General features: G+C 42.8%; 1 protein-coding gene across 2 annotated transcripts in view; it reads left to right on the forward strand.

Moving 5' to 3' along the window:
- The first annotated feature begins 9,624 nt into the window (after positions 1-9,624).
- CUL3 (cullin 3) overlaps positions 9,625-17,045 on the forward strand; it is a 96,952-nt gene continuing 89,531 nt past the window's right edge. For both annotated transcript variants that reach the window (XM_047870383.1, XM_047870384.1), the window contains exon 1: positions 9,625-10,123. In XM_047870383.1, coding sequence (XP_047726339.1) covers positions 10,058-10,123 — 66 coding nt within the window. In that variant the 5' untranslated portion in view covers positions 9,625-10,057. The remainder of the gene's footprint in view (positions 10,124-17,045) is intronic.

The following is a 17,045-nucleotide window of genomic DNA, read 5'->3' on the forward strand; positions in this document are numbered from 1 at the left end:
GCCCCCTTCATTAGCCAAACACTCTATTATTCACACACACACACACACACACACACACACACACACACACACACCACTTCTCACTATAGTTCCTCAAATTCATTAATTTCCATCTAAAATCTCCTCAGAGATCAATAAATGTACTCTGTACCAATGGGTGGTAGTAGTCGACTCCCAATATCTATTCTACCCTAGTGATTAGTATAAATTCCACCCCCCCACCCCCACCCCCACCCCACCCCCGCCACTGTGTGGGTTAAAATAAACCTGTAACATAGTTCTGGCCAGTGAGCTATAGAAGAGTCTCCTGGGCTGCTTCTGGGAATAGTTTCATAGCTGGTAACATACAGCCCTAAAAAAGAGCCAGTCTGTCTTCTTCTTCTAGTCTGGACTTTGTGTCTGGTGAAGTAATACTCATAACGACTACAGTCGTCTCTCCCTGCCCAACATCAGCGTCATGAAAATTGCCACAAAGCTGGGACAGAGCCCTGATGGGCCATCCCTGGAACCCACACTAACTCTGAACTTCTTTTATGTGCAATAATAGATTCGATCATTGCTTATGCCAAGTCGAGTTAGGGTTTCTGTTACTTGAAGCAGAAAGCCATTTAGCTAATTCAGACGCACTATGTTTGTGAACAATTTTAGTTGTTAACAGTCATCTAATTTCATGTATTTCCTCAGATGCTCATCCACTCGATTGCGCTGATGTAACCATATGATAATTGCGAATATTGAGTTCAAACTACATGTCAGGTATTGATATAAAGGAGAGTCCGCTGGCTTGCTTTAAAAGTGATGTTGCTCACATTCCGTTAGTTTCTAATCCCTCCCTCTTCCTACCCATAGTCATTTACTACCATATCTCACTGGTTGGTGTAACGTTAGGTGATAGCTTTGTGAATTCACTAAAAGCTGATGGTGAATGAGTTGATCCAATAAGAGCCACATGGACCATTTCTTTGGCTTCTAAAAGTCTGGATACAATTATGGAAAGAAGAGTCTTCTTATCAGTAGACATAAAAATATTGCAGATAATATAACATCATACTATGATCAAAGCCTTAAGGATAAATTTAATTTGTCACGTACTTAACATTGACTTGAGACTCATCATTTTGTGTACGAGACAGGTGTATGTATGAGACACGTGACGTGGCAGTGAGGAAGGGAATACAGAAGCACAAATGACAAATTGGACCATATATGATTTACATACCCAAATTTCATAATTTGTATCCTTTAGTGAGAAAGAACACGGCATAAGAAAGATCAGGAGAAGTGATAGTTGGGATACATCGCTTTGTGTGCTTATTATTAAAAGTCCCTTATCTAACCTTAAAATAAGCATAGCAGCTTTAAAGTTTTAATCCTAGAATTGAGGTCAAACCGCATCTCAGTCAAGTACAGAGAGGGCGTCTTCACGATTTAAAGCTCGTTGAAGACGTTGACCTGGTTTGAAGGTCAAACCATCATTGCTTTTTCTTTCTGTTTGTTTTCAGGGGCCTTGCTGCCCCTGAGTTTGTCCAGAAGGACGGGTAATTTGGGAACCTCCTCCCTGGACAAGAGAAAGCTGGCGAGTTGGCCAAAAGAAGGGAAAGCTGCGGGGAAGATGAGTGCGGATTGGGAAACGGTGTGACTGACGGGAGGGAGATACCAGCACCAGATACGGATAACGGGGAGGCCATCGTGTAGGGGGTGATGGGGCTGGGCCCTGGAGAAGAGATGGAGCCAACTGGGTATGGTGGTGGCTACATGAATGCAGGTGTACCTGTAAACCCCGTCATTCACCAAACCTAGACCAAAGAGTCAAAACTGGGATTAGTGATGAACCATAAAAGAATTGCTAATACTCCCTGGGTTCAAACTACGTGGCCGCTGTTGTATAACATACTTTATCTACAGTACTTCATTTGATCTTCACATTAGCCTCGTGAGGTTGGCACTACTAACGACCTCATCTTACCGCTGAGAATCCATGGGACTCATTTGATAGGCGGCAGAGCTCAGATTAGAATCCAGGTGGTTCTACTTCAGAGCTGGCACTCTGACCCACGGTGCTGTATTATCTCACGGTTTCAAATACTGGCAATATGCAGGCTCTGCGAGTGTATATGACGGTTTTCATGAGAGTTAGACAAGGCCAAAGAACCCCGGCCGCCACCCAGAGAAACCCAGCCCCGTAGCTTCACAGCTTAGAGGGCAGTGGCATCTTTGATAAGGAAACAGGAGCTCCTTCCTTCGGGTAATGACGGCACTTGCTGGGACACGTGCCTTGGATATCAGCTTCCATTTACATCCTCAGCAAAGCACCTTCGTTCGGTGCACAGATTCCACAACTACATGAGGGGGCTTTAAAAAAAAAAATTAGTGTATAGGTCTATTTGACTTCGTCAAGCAAGAGTTTTTGTTTGCAAGCAATCTACACGGATCTTGTCGGCCTCTCCAGATCTATTCTCCACCCTTCTTCACTCTGCTCTGTGCCTTGGATGGCTGGCCTTTATGGGCTCCACCAATGGGCTGCCTTGTCTTCTGGCTTCCAGGTGAGTTCATCGAATGGAAGCCACCAGCCAGAAGTCCAGGGGAAAGAGGAGACTGAGTCTGCGGTGTTTTTTCCCATGGCTGTCTCCCTACCGAGTCCGTACCTTGGGTCCTCTCCCGGGGCCTCAGCTTGTTAGGCAGTTCCCTCCCATAGCTACAGAGAGAATCCTCTCTCCAGTCCGGTGGCCACTTCTTCCCTTAGCCCTTCTAACCCAGAAGGGCTGCAGGGTTCCCGACTGCTGCTAATCCCGAGATGCTTCATCAGCCCTCGATCACTCGCTGTCTCTGCCCACACTTCTGTAAATAGTCCCTGAATTAAACTCGCCTCAATTTCCCTGTTCGACTGAGCCATCTGTTTCCTGTCAGGACCCTGACTGATACGCAGCGGAAACAAATTTTGACTATTTTAAGCAAATATGGAATTTGGGGGAGGCGTGTTTGGAGTCACAGAAATGAAGGGAGGCGGTAAAAAAAACAAATGAATAAACATACAAAAGGCAGCAACAGAGCCATAAATACCGAGGATGAACCCGTGGTTGCCAGAGCGTGGGGGAGGGGGAGGGCTGGGCAAATGGGTGAAGGGGAGTAGGAGACACGGGCCTCCAGCTAAAGTGAGTAAGTCGTGGGGATAAAAGGTGCCACACGTGGAGTAGAGTCAATGATACTGTAATAATAGCGTTTTATGGTGACAGACGGTAGCACACTTGAGGTGAGTACGGTGTAACCTAGAGACTTGTTAAATCACTATGTGGTGCACTGGAAGCTCGTGTGACATTGTGTGTTATACTTAAACTTAAAAATGTGTAATAATGAGAATAAAGACATGAGGGAAGGTGGGAGGACCAGGGCTGGAAAACGAGCAGGAACCAGGGGACCGGTGGAAAGCCGAAGAGCAGGAAAGACAATGAGTCATGCAGCAGGAAGAGCCAGGCCACCTGCCGCTGCCCGCATGTTCACCAACTGTCCCTGTGTTCTTCAGTCACCTACTCAAGAGTTTCTGGGAGAGACGGTCTGACTGCTGGGTGTACATTATACATCCCCAGGCCGAGCTGGGAAGCGGAGAAGTGTGATCGGGCCTTTAGGCCGTTGTGGCAGGAAGTGAACAGTACCACCGACTAAGACCCCACCTAATGGGCGAATCCTTGGAAACAAGAAATCAGGAAGGTAATAGAAAGCAACCGCCCTCCCCCAAAAGGACACACAACATTACAAAAATTAATTTAAAACATGTGGCAGTGGCTTGACAATCCAAGCATCTAAAGCAACTTTTCCCAAAGGATAAAGGTTCATGTGGAGATAGGCCACCCTCAACAAGGATTTCAGGAGTAGAGAAATACTATTTCTAAAGGTCTCATAAAAGCAAATTCTTTAAAATACTTTCAGCTGGATTAGAAATACAGTTGCTACTGAGGTGCCTGGGTGGCTCAGTCTGTTGAGGAGTCCGAATCTTGATTTCGGCTCAGGTCATGATCTCAGGATTGTGGGATCAAGCCCCAAGTTAGGCACCGTGCTGAGCATGGAGCCTGCTTGGAATTCTTTCTTTCTCTCTCTCTTTCTCTCTCTCTCCTTCTGCCCCTCCCCTGCTCATGCTCTCAATCTCTCAAAAGAAAGAAAGAAAGAAAGAAAGAAAGAAAGAAAGAAAGAAAGAAAGTTAGTTGCTGGTTTCATCTTAACAAGATGTCCATGTCCCCTTTCTCAAAATTGCCCATTGATGGGGCGCCTGGGTGGCTCAGTCAGTTAAGCGTCCGACTTCAACTCAGGTCATGAACTCACGGGTTCGTGGGTTTGAGCCCTGCGTCGGGCTCTGTGCTGACAGCTCAGAGCCTGGAGCCTGCTTTGGATTCTGTGTCTCCCTCTCTCTCTGCCCCTCCCCTGCTTGCATTCTCTCTCTCTCAAAAGTAAATAAACATTAAAATAAAATTCTTTAAAAATTGCCCATTGAATGGGTCTTCTGCCCAACCCCCAGCCACTCAACAAGCAGAAGATTCAGAAACCAGTAATTTCAAATCAACGTGTCTCTAGGAATTAATTCATGATATCAATTTGCAGCTAGAAATTGGCCCCACCATTTTTTCTTAGTCTTTTAGTTTATTCTTCACCTCTACAAGCACTCTTTTGCTTTATCCATATTTTGATTTTTACTAGTTCTAGTAAAGAATACAGTGTAACGATGAACTAAAGAAACTTTTTGAAGAAGTCTGAAAGTGCCATCTTATTACATTTGTTGACTGTTGACTATTGTATTTATAATTCACACGACTACTACATCTAGCATAAAATTTAAACTATTTATTTTTATAGCTCTTTGGAACCATGCTTTATTATCTCAACTCCAAAACTAACCTACTGCACAAAGAACTGATGAGTTATAAAATTCAACATACACTTTCCTCATCATGAAGAAATACATATTCATAATTGTCCCCTGGAGGTTTCTTGACACAGTTACTGCTATCAGTGAGAGCAAATTCCTTTTCCTCAAAATAAATTCTTTTTCTTCGAAATAAAATCACAAAATTACATGCACTGCCCACACCTGTAATTTTCAGTCGAGAATTCATAATCCGTTAAATTCGGTTGTATGGATATTTTCATTCCAAAATATTAACTTACTTGATAAATGTGGAATAGACACAACACTGTCCAGGCTAAATGGAAAGTTTCCAGAGCTTCCAGTGAGAGGATTTTATTTAGCATGACGTGATGAAAAATGGAGATGGGTTTTTATGATATAACAGATATTTAAGACTTTTTTTTTAATTCATGGTGTAACTTGTCTCATATGCTCTCACATCTCATGTGATTCTTATTTGGAAAATAGAAAGGACATAGTAGGAAACGTACACAGAATGAACCTGCAGCTTTTATATATGTTAGTGTCTGTGTCTATGTTCTCAATGGGATACTCCTATAACACATCCTCTTATAAGGCACATATGAATGTTACTACTCTAAATATGTACAAACCTAATGGACTACAAGGAGACAAGGAAGAAAGCAGAGCTAGCCCTTATCTCCAAAGAAGTGATAACATCTATAAATCTTCCCCTTCCCATTTGAAAATACATCTTTCCCTGGTCTATTCAAAACCCTAGAACTGGTCTTTCTAATTGAATTCGTAGGCTGTCAGCTGTTTTAATAACGAATATCTCCACAGTCAAATCAGGTCTGATTCAGTGATTAAAGTGGGTTGGTATCCTGGCTACCTAGAAACTCATGGTCAAGAAGGGGGCCATTCCCTGTCACCGGTTTCTCACAGTCTGTGCCATTGTTTTAGACAGGGATGTCAAAAAGGGGCTGGCCCACTCAGCCTCCTGGGTTCTCTGACTGCACGTGGTCCATACGAATAAATGGAAATGGGGCCACTATTCTCCTGTGTCAGGACATGGTCAGCATAAGTAAGAATACCAAACGGCAGGCATGCAGCATCTAGTGAGTTCCTATCCCAGGACTGCTTTCTCTGCTAGATCAGGTGGCAGTTGGCAGAAAAACTAATATTTTGTAAGTTCATTTGCTATTTGCAAATCAGGGAATACCACTGGGTACAGAAGAATACCTGCTTTAGAGAATATTTCATACTCATTTTGAGATTGCTGGGTTTTTTTTTTTTTCTTTCGAGGATTCTAAACTGTGTTTTATAGATAGGCAGTTTGTAAGTTTGAACCAAACTTTTGTCCTGAATGAGTCATGATGGAATACTAAAACAGGGGATGTGTGATGGAAATTGATATTTGGAATGTTGGAGTCTCGCCTCATATCTTCCCTCTAAGGATGTGCTAAATCCCATTTTCAGAGGGCTTAGCTTGATTCACGGATTCCAAGACCTATGGAAAAGGCTTTATGATAATAAAGTGCTTTTGCTTAACCTGATGCATTTTTCTCCAGTCTTTTCCTCTTTATCTTCAACGGGTTGCTTCTGAGGAAACTTCTAGATGCATCCTGTTTTCTGTCCGTCACTATTTCAGATCATAAAGCACCTATTTCCTATGTTCCCATACAAGTCTTCCAAGTAATTTGGGACATTTGTCCATAAGCAAGAAGGTGAGATTCCAGGTACCCTGACAGGAGAGATTGCTGGTTTTCTAACAAAGAAAATCTCTGATTTCTGGACTGCAGTGTATAGGAAGTTATTGCCAAATCCTACTTGGGTCTGTGGTTTCCAAATTTTGAGATGTGGAAAAGAGTGTATGCTCTGTGATGGCAGGTCTCGTCTGTCTTATTCACCTTTAGTGCCTGACATATAGCAGACTTAAATAAATATTTCTTGAATGAGTGAATGAATAAATGAACAAATAAGTTAGCAGTAATGTCAGTGGCATATTCATTTTGAAGGGTTTTTCTTGGCCTAACAAAAAGATGCCGTTGATAGTGGTTCTTTTAAAATGCAGCCAAATTTTGCTTAAGCAAAACCAACATATGAAAATGTGGGTTCACAAAACAAATACTGTAAGTTAAAGGGTGATGATATGCTTCACAATTACATGGAAATATGCCTTAATTCAGAAGGTTCCTAAATGCTGGCCCATGATATTTTCTCAGGCTCATGATGAAATAAGAAAAACCGGGTCAATGTATCATTCTTCATTAGGCTAAGTTAATCAATTTAAAGAACTGTCCTTCATTCAAAAATTACCTTCTCCTGTTTCTGTGGTTAAAATACTTTAAAAAATACTTTTAAAAATTAGATAACGGGGCTAGTCTATGCTAGTTACTCCTTTCTAATGCCCTACTTGCCAAAATAAAGTTGCCAAATCCTATATTAGCTCCTCAGCTTTTTGAAAAATATCTTATTGGTTTGTGAAATCCAAGTGTTGAAGACTGGCTCATCCAGAGGTGCCTGGGTGGCTCAGTCAGTTGAGCGACCAACTCTGGATTTCGGCCCAGGTCATGATCTCACAGTTCGTGAGTTTGAGACCCGTGTTGGGTTGTGTCAGCACAGAGCCTGCTGGGGATCCTTTCTCCCTCTCTCTGCCTCTACCCTACGTGCTCTGTCTCTTTCTCGGAAATAAATAAACTTAAAAAAAATTAAATAAAACAAGACTCATTTAAAAAGCATGCAAGTATTTTTTTTTTTTTTGAAACCTACATATTGAATAAGGGAAGATAGCACACCCTTGGCTTTAATTACCCATGATAATAATAGCCAACAGGTGTTGAGTGGCTACTCTGTGCTGAGCACTGCTCTCAGGGCTTTTAAAAATGTGTTAATCATCTAAATTTCACAGTAGCCCAAGAAGGAAGTATTATTTTTATCCCGATTTACAGATGAGGACTCTTTCCCCAAAAGACACAAAATATAGCTAGTAAAGTGGTAGTGTTGGCTCTAGAACTTACAGTCTTAAATTACCAAGAAACTGGGCCAAATGACAGTGCAACCAAGAGAAAACATCAGTTGTTATTATATTCTAATGACTATGGAAATAGAGGTGCAATCAACATACAGATTATAAACTCCTATCCAAGACTCCTATTATCTTATATTTAAATCAGAGCCCTTCCCAATCTTACCTTATCAACCCAGTTCTTGATGACCTATTTTTAGCTTCAGTATTTACAGAGGTGTTGCATCAAGCAATATCCTTAATTTTTGAACTCAAGTTTTAATTAGTAAATACCAGAAAACAAAGCAAGAAAATATATTTTCAAAGGGGCCTTCATCTGAACAGTGGATGAAAGCACAACATTCCTAAATTTAGTCATCACAATTAAGTTAACTTCGGGCAAATTCAACCTTATAGCACACAAATTAAAAAGTATATTTCTGTTTCCTTATCTTAAAAGAGTATAAAAACCAGTTTCCAAATGCTATAAAAAGTATTAAAAGCCTAACTTATAAAAGGTATCAAAAAGTATTAAGTGAATGAAGTATTAAACCCTCAGCCTCCAAATGTAGACACCCATCCCAATAATAGGTTCTTATTTAAAAGGAGATTGCAAAGTTTAGTGAAAACTCATACATTACTTTGCTGTCAGAAGTCTAAATATAATATTAATTTGGGTAAAGACAGAAGTTAGGAGGTAAAATTCATAATAAATAAACGATAAAAAGCAAAACTGATGAATCCAACTAGACCTTTTGACTACAATAACTCCCCAAATTACAGAAAACTGGAATAAAGGACAATAATTTTGTCTTTCAAAGCGGACAATCCTCTTTGGTAATGGTAAAAAAGATTTGGCAGGTTAAAGCCGGTTTCTATCATCCTATCGCCTATTTTTCACCACTTAACCAAAATATTGCACTACATCAAGGGAGTTGTCACTTTATTTCAATGATAATGAAAAAAGAGGTTTTAACGCTATTAAGTCCTGGGTTCCCCTAGGAAGTATCAATGAATCAAGAGGCCTTGGAACTTTTGGAGTTCAGGGAAATTTTATGGATTAACCATCTCCCATCCCTCAGGGCTGAGAAGTGGGGTCGGCGCATCCAAACACAATACCTCCTAAGGTATACAGGCCTCTAATTTCTAACACTACAGGTGACTCTTGCACAAACTCTTCTTTCAACTTTCTGGCTTCTGCTCAAGTACACCTCCCTAGTCCACATGCCCTAGAAAAGCACAGGAACCAGTTCCAGGACTTGGTTATCCACCTGGCACCCCTACGCTCCTCCCCGAGACTACCGTCCGGCGGCCCCGGCCCCGCCCAACCCAGGTCCGGCCCGGCCCGGCCCGTCGCAGCCCTGCCCAGCCCAGGAAGACCCAGCCCACTACAGTCCCGCTCCGGCTCGCTGAACCTCCCCAGCCCACTTCGTTCACGTGATCACGGCCAACCCCCCCCCCCCCCCCCCGCCCGCTCCGCGCTCCACCAATTAGCAACCACCCCTGTCCATAGCCCAGTCCGCGACGAAAAGGCAGCTTTCTCCTCCCGCCTTCAGCCCCGCCCCTTTCCCCACCTCCCCGTCCTGCTGGTCCCTCCCACTTCTCTAAGTCCCCGGCCCCTTCCTCCCCTCCCGTTGACCCCTCCCGCTCCCAAGCTTCGCCCCGCCCCACTCGGGGCCGCGCGCTCGCCCTCTTCTCGCGAGATCTGAGCGTCCCCGCCGCGGCCGCCTGCCTCCCCCTCCCGTCCTCCCACCCCCCTCCCCCCAATCTCTCCACTCTCCGGCTCTCCTCCCTCCCTCCTCCCCCCCTCCACCCTCTGGGCCGGATCTCGTCTCGCTGAGGCGGAGGAGGAGAAGGAGGAGGAGGACGTTCGGCCTGCGCAGTGAGATGTTTGTCCGTCGCCGCCGCCGCCGCCATCGCGGAGGAGCGCGATAAAGGGAGCCGAGCCGGGCGTGAGGGGGACCCCGCGGAGCCGCCGCGCCAGCGCAGCCCCCCCTCAGCCGAGCCCGAGCCGCCGGAGCCCGAGCCGCCGCCGCCCCCGCCGCGGCCGCCCAGGGGCCGGCCAGCTCCTCAGCCCAGCCCGGGGGCCGCACCGCCGCCCCCAGCGTAGCCCCTCGCCTGCCCGCCCGCCTTAAATGTGACACCGGCGCCTCGGAGTGCGACCCGAAGCCGCCGCCGGGGAGGGGACGAGCACCATGTCGAATCTGAGCAAAGGCACGGGCAGCCGGAAGGACACCAAGATGCGGATCCGGGCCTTTCCGGTGAGTCTCTCGTCGGCGCCTGGGACCCCGGGGCCGGGGGCCCGGCGGAGAGCCGCACGCGAGGCCCGGGCTGAACTCCCCCCAACAGGCCGCAGGCCCGGCCTCCCCTCCCCCACGCCGCCGGCCGCGGGGCGCGAGCCTTCCCGGCAACGGGGCGGCGCGGGGCCCCTGCGCGGCCGCCCTCCCGGGCCGTTCCCCGCGCCCGGCGCCGCGCACCCAGCCGGGGGCTGCTCCTCCAGCCGAGCCGCGGGCGGCGGCCGCGGCCGGGGCCCCTTGGCACCTTCCCACGTCCCTGGGGGTGTAGGCCCGGCCCCTGGCGCTCCCCTCCCGGCCCGCTTCCCGGGACCACCGGACCCGCAGGGACGGGGACCGTGGAAGTCCTCCGTGTGTGGGGCGTGCGTGTAACTTTTCACGTGTGGGCTCGCTGCCGTTTCACAAATCCCCTGGCCTCAAAGATGGCCAACCAAGACCTGTCGGATGATGAAGGGGACTGTCCTCTCCCTCTCCCTTCCTCTCCTCGGGGAGGCTTTTGCCACCGACCTGCCCCCCGACGCAGTGACAGTGGTTCCACGTAACGCTCGCTAGTTGTGGACTAACATCAGGTGTATTGATAGCGTCTTTCGTCCACAGGCTGCCGAAGCACTTTACAAACTCTCTTGCGCAGGAATTGCCTCGCCACTCGTAGGAGGGTCAAGGCGAAGCCAGAGAAAACGCACTGGACAATTGTTTCGCCCCTTCTTTAGCCTTGGAAGCCCAAAAGAACGAGTAGTCACCGCCCCGAGTTGCTCGTCTCTGTAGGTTTTAGTGACCGCCAACGGGTTCTGCCTAGAAACTTTTCTTTCTGAGCCTTACGTTGCGTTACAGGCGCTTGCAGCGTTCAGCATACGGGGTATAACTTTGGATGTCAGATCTGATCCAGGTAGCCAATGGCAAGCAATTAAAATGTACTGTTGTAACAGAGAAACTGGACATACTTGCTCATGTCGCTACAGTAACAGGTCTACGTCAAGATAGACAAACTAGCAATTGGACGGAAGATTGTAAAGCACCAAAACTGGAGAAAGATCTCCAGTGTCTTAGCATCATAGACCCGTAGCTTGCGAAGGGGGAAAGGTGTGGTTTGTATGTGCTGATTAGAGCATGCTTTTTGCACAAGGGCAATTTGCAGTGAGGGGAGACTTACTAATACAGTTGTCCCAATTGAGTAAGAAGCCCACCCAGAGAACTTGAGGACTGCTCTGAATTCTTAAAACGTTTACGAAAAAAAAATGGACCTGATGCAGAGTTCTGAAATTGTACTAACCTGAGTGGTGATGTCACTGCATAGAGACTCCAGCCTTCATGTAAAGATAGGATATGCTCAGGAAAATTGAGTGTTTTGATACACCAATTAAAGGGATTTTGAGTTTTTGAAGTTTTTTTTCTCCCCAGTAAATACGAGAAAGAAAAAGAAAGAAATGTTGACAGAAGAGAACTCATGAAGTCGATCAGCGTGTTTTCCCTTATAATGAAGTGAGCTGGGTTTGTAATGGGTTAGGTAGTGTTTTGCTACTAAATCAGTTGTGAACATTTTCAGCAGAACTTAGAATTAAACAGAATCTTAAATAGTTTTATACAGTAAGTTTTCTAGGAAAATTTGCTATTCTTGAAGTCTTGAGTTCTTCTAAATCAGATTTGTTAGTAAAATCTGTAATAGCTCACGTTTGACGTTAACTGGTTTTTGTTAATACTGTGAGTAACCACTTGTACTTTTATTTTAAGTGTGATCAGTTTTTTCGTCTCTTTAGGTTTACCCGTTCCTACCTGGTCTTCATTCCCTCATTCATTCAGTAAATACTACTGTGTGCCACACACTGTTCTAGGGGCTTGGAATATGTCAGTATAGCTTGAAGAATCAAGACTCCTTCTTTCTGGATGTTGTGTTATTGGAAGAGGCAGGAGAGAATTTCATTATTCCTTTAGCAGAGGACTATAATATATGATACGTTAGCGCTGAGTACTGAAACCGATTTTTTTTTTTTTTTCTTTTTACGTAGTGTTATGGTTGTGATCTCATTTGGACCTTTTCTGTCCATAACTTGTTGCCATCTAAGATTTTCTAAAATCCTTTATTGAAGTTTGTAAATGACAGGTGTTTGATATTCAGTGGTTTAATATCTGCTAATTTTTAAAAGCATAATTTTTCATTTCATAAGTCTTCATACTCCTAAGTAGTTTCCACTGAAAAGAATCCTGTTTTTTAATACATACATTTTTAAGTCATAGTTCTTCGAGCCTTCACTAAGATACATGCGTTGGTGGTATGGTATTTCACTGACTTATCCTTTGGTAAATGTTTGAGTACTTCCTAGACCTTCAAATTTTTTCTTTCAGGTTAGCAATCTTCTAGTAGCAAATACATAGTATTCCGTAAAGAAAAAATAGTATTTATGTGTATACATATGTATAGTACTTATGGGTATTGTATTTTGCATTACTGTTTGGATATATACTGTAGCATATAGTACAGTATGTAGTTTGGATATATACTGTAGTCTAAGAAAATTGTAGTTTACCAGAGGTCTCAAGTGCTCATTTCAGATTCTGTTTTATAAATTGATGCAGAAAGTGTAAAATATGTATTGAGATTGTTTTGTTTTCATTGCAGAATAGAGTGGTAGGTGGACTTCCAGGTATTTGATAGATGTCTAAGCCTACTGCAGATACAGTCCCATCAGTAAAGTCAAGTTCCTTTTAGCGTTTAGGGCATACTGTAAGTGTGCCTTCATCATTGTTCACAAGAGTAAAAGTTATGCCATACCACAGTTTTATACACAATTTGCATTTTAAGTAGAGCTTTTCATAAGATTTTAAGAGAAATGAGTTCTTTTTAAGATGGAAAACAATAAAGGACTTTTTGGATTTATAAATTGTTGATGGAGTTAAAGTTTATCCCAGTTTGTTAGCTTTCCTGCAGTGCACTAAAATATATGGCATTTCACATTCTTTTTTTTTTTTTTTTTTTTGGTACCCTAAATAACAGCAAGGGCCACAAAACATTTTTAGGAAAGGAGCCTGGAGTTGTGAAGCTCCTGGAAGCTCTATGGATTTGGATCAGAGTGCTGCCCCAAGAAGTTCTGCACTTCTTTCCTTGCTGTTGCCGTCTGTCTCACCCCTGAGCTTTTGTTCCGCTATGTAGGATTAGTTGCTGTCAGGTGAACCTTTTGTTCTTACGTTTGAAAAGCCATTCCTCACCATCTGTACTTTCCACATGGGTTCTGTGCACATGGGGTTGAAAGATTGGATTGGATTGGATTGGATTGGATTGGAGGAGATACGTTTGAATGAAAACACTGGCCTCTCTTCTGGTATGTCTTTTTTGGCTTAGCCGTCAGAGTAGGAATCGTGTTATGAAAGTGACGGTCTTTAGAGTGTGGTCTGGAAATGGTTTCGATTGTTAGTTTATAGACGCATGCTAAATCATGGTGAAGAGTCTCAGGTTGTGATGTCCACACCATAATTCCAGATGAGCTTCACAGAGCTCCTGTCTGTGTGGCATGGGCACTAAGTGACGTGGAGGTTATTGTTAGGTGGAAAGCACAGAGTAACATTAGAGAGAGATGAGTTTTAAGATCATCTGTGATATACCTGCGAGCACAAGAGTTTAATAACAAATGGAGACAGTTAAGGTTTTTGGTTTTCCTGGCTAGAGTAAAATTTGCTAAATTTGGGGGAATAGCTTGATGTTCATAATAGATTTCCCTTCCTTAGAGAACATAGTTGTTGTCTAGGACTACTGGAGTGTATAGACGGGAAAGCTGAATGACAGTCTGACAAATCACACAGGGTGGGGAATTAACTATTTTTTGTTCTCTAGTGTAGAGAAATTAAGGAGTAAGGTGTAACAGATTCATTGAAGTGTCACTTAAACTTGGACTGATTCTTTCTAATAGTTCCAGGACAGCCAGTTGTGTTGTAGCTGTTAGTACCTCTCTGGCTTTAGAAGTTAAAAAACAAAAGCATAAAGTAGGTATCTATAAGATGTGTATATTTGCATTATCTTCCTAGATAACCCTTAACAGGAGCCTGGAAAATTATTAGTATCAATATTAAATTTGCAAGTATTTTGGAGTGTAGAAAATACTGTAGAAATTGACCTTCTAAATAATACTTCAGTCACAAGGTCAGTTCATTGAGACAAAATAGAGAAAGCTTCATTTGTTTGTACGTTATTCATTCATTAAATGTAGCTAAGTCATAACAGCACTTTTCCAGTTTATGAAGATGATATGTTTAAGACTAGAGAAAATAGTATGCCTTCCCTTTGTATTCTAAGTTGCTCCCAGCTGTCCCTTTGAGATACTTTTTGCTGTTACTTTCAAGATCATCTGATGTTCGTTAGCAGTTTTGTTAAATTTTTGTAAAAGTTACTCGACAATTTGTAGTTTTGAATAATCCAGTTTTGAAAGTAGTTCTCGTTTGTTCATTGTAAATGCAACAAAAAAGTAAAGGTGTTACTAGTAAGCACAAATCCTTGAGCTATAATAGGAATTGCAATTAGTGTCTGTCAGTGTATTGTGAAAACCAGTCATAATCTGTCAAAGCAGTGAATTCATTTTAGTAGATTTTCTAATTATAAAAGTGATGCATATTCATGATAGAAAACGTTAAGTATCTAAATTTATAAATAAGGAAATAAAAATCACCTCTAGGGGCACCTGGGTGGCTCAGTTGGTTAAGCGTCCAGGTCATGATCTCACAGTTGTGAGTTCGAGCCCCACATTGGGCTCTGTGCTGACAGCCCTGAGCCTGGAGCCTGCTTCAGATTCTGTCTCCCTCTCTCTCTGCCCCTCCCCTACTTGTGCTCTGTCTCTTCCAAAAATAAATGTTAAAAAAATTTTAAAAATCACCTCTAGTTCTACTGCTTGGACATAAGCAATATTTACATTTTGATGTGTTTTCTTTTAATTTTTCATACACTTCTGAACCCTTAGTAAAATTGAGGTACTATGTCATGTTATAAACTTTTTTTAAAATATAGTATTTTCATGTTAAATATATCAATGTGACTTGTACAGAGTAACACTCTAGGGTACCTCAGTTTGCTTAACCATTTCCCTACTGCCAGGTATTTTGATTAATTCCAGTTAGTTCATATTTCCTCTGCTACAGATAATGCAACTGTGATTATTTAGGCACATAAATACTGAACCTATCCATGATTATGGAATTACTGAGCCAGACAGAATTGGTATATGTTGCCAAATTGACCTCCAGAAAGGTAGGAATTAATAATAGCTAACACTTAATGAATGCTTATCATGTGCCACACACACTGTTCTTTGTCTTTTACTGTGCTTTGCGTGTGTAAACTCATTTCATTTGCACAACTGTATGGAATACAATCGTCATTTGTTTTACAAAAGAAGCCTTGAAAACCTAAGAAATTTTCTTAAGGTCACTGTGCTCGTAAGTGGCAGAACTAGGATCCTAATGCAGACCCTCTGGCTCTAAAGGGAATGCTCTTCAGAATTAATTATACAAGTCAAGGTTATATTAGTGTATTTCTATTGTGTAGCAGTGCCTTAGCCAGCATTTTATATCTTTAATTTCATAGGTGAAAAAATAGTACTTTAATACTTTAATTTGCATGTCTTTGACGACTCCTAAGAATAAAACTATGGATAGTCTGTAGGGAATTTTCCTTTAGTTTTACTTTATTCAACATGTGTGTTGGGAGTCTGACTAAAAAATAGGCTGAGAATATAATAGAGTGTAGGCTTTGGACTGCCAGGTTTTGAGTGTCATTTCTACCTTATTCTAGCTGCATCATCTTTAACAAGTTACTTAACTTCTTCTAGCTTCAGTTTCCCCCTCTGAAATGAAAATACTAATAGGACCTACCTTACAGGGTTGTTGTGAAATAGAATAAAGCATTAGAACACTACCTAGCTCAAAGGTGCGGTTTGTACCACTATTTAGCCATGGTTATGCCACAAGTTAAATGTTAAGATTGAATGTTATTTTTACAGGTTGTTATATTGTAATACTAAATGCTCATTTTAGTGATGCTGCCATTTTTTTTGGTAGAATTCTTAGAGCTTACATTTTGAAAAGCCTGCATGGCCAGTTTGAACCACACTAAAAATCAGTCCCAAAGGATATAGGTTTGGTACCGTTGGGACACTTGCAAAGAATGCTACTGGCTCTTGGGGGTAGATTCAGAAAAGTTGTGATAATGATTCTTGCATAATCATTGGAATAAGTATGTCACATCTTAGATAACTTTGTTGAGGGAGTGTGATGTACATAATAGAAAGTACACGCCAAATATTTATCTAAAAATACGTTTTGCTTCTCTTCATTTCTTCCCTTTCTTTTCCGTTCCCTTCTTTTTTTGTTTCTCTCATGAACTAGGTTGTGGACCCTGCCCAAAGCTTATACCAGACACCCTTTTGAACCACGAAGCACTTAGCTTAGTGTCAGACACAGTGTGTGGATGGTTAGTGAATGATTGATTAAATGAGAAACTAGGCCTTTAAGCTAAACCATAGTAATTGATTAATTGGATAAGTTGATGCAAGTACCGCTCTGAAATGTTTGAACTCTCTTTGCGACTATAAGTGAAGTCTTAAGGTGTAGTAGGTCATTGATGATCTTGTGGCACTTCCTTTGAAGCGTAGTCAGCCTAGTCTCCTGAAACAACGATGATTTGAAAGTAGAGCTAGCATGATGCATCGGTAGTAACCTTGGTTTGAGCTTTTGAAGACCAAACCTGTAGTCCGGTCTTTTTGGTTCACTAGCTGTACTCTGCAGTTGACTCCCTTCTCCATGATTTTTTCTTCTCAGCCTGTTGAGCTGCCCACTGTGATCCCCCATTTTCATTGCAGCTTGACTCTTCTGTATCTTCAGCCTGTTCTCAGAGTTCTTTGCCTTCTTTATA

This window comes from Prionailurus viverrinus, chromosome C1 (assembly GCF_022837055.1).
Source record: "Prionailurus viverrinus isolate Anna chromosome C1, UM_Priviv_1.0, whole genome shotgun sequence".
NCBI lineage: Eukaryota > Metazoa > Chordata > Mammalia > Carnivora > Felidae > Prionailurus > Prionailurus viverrinus.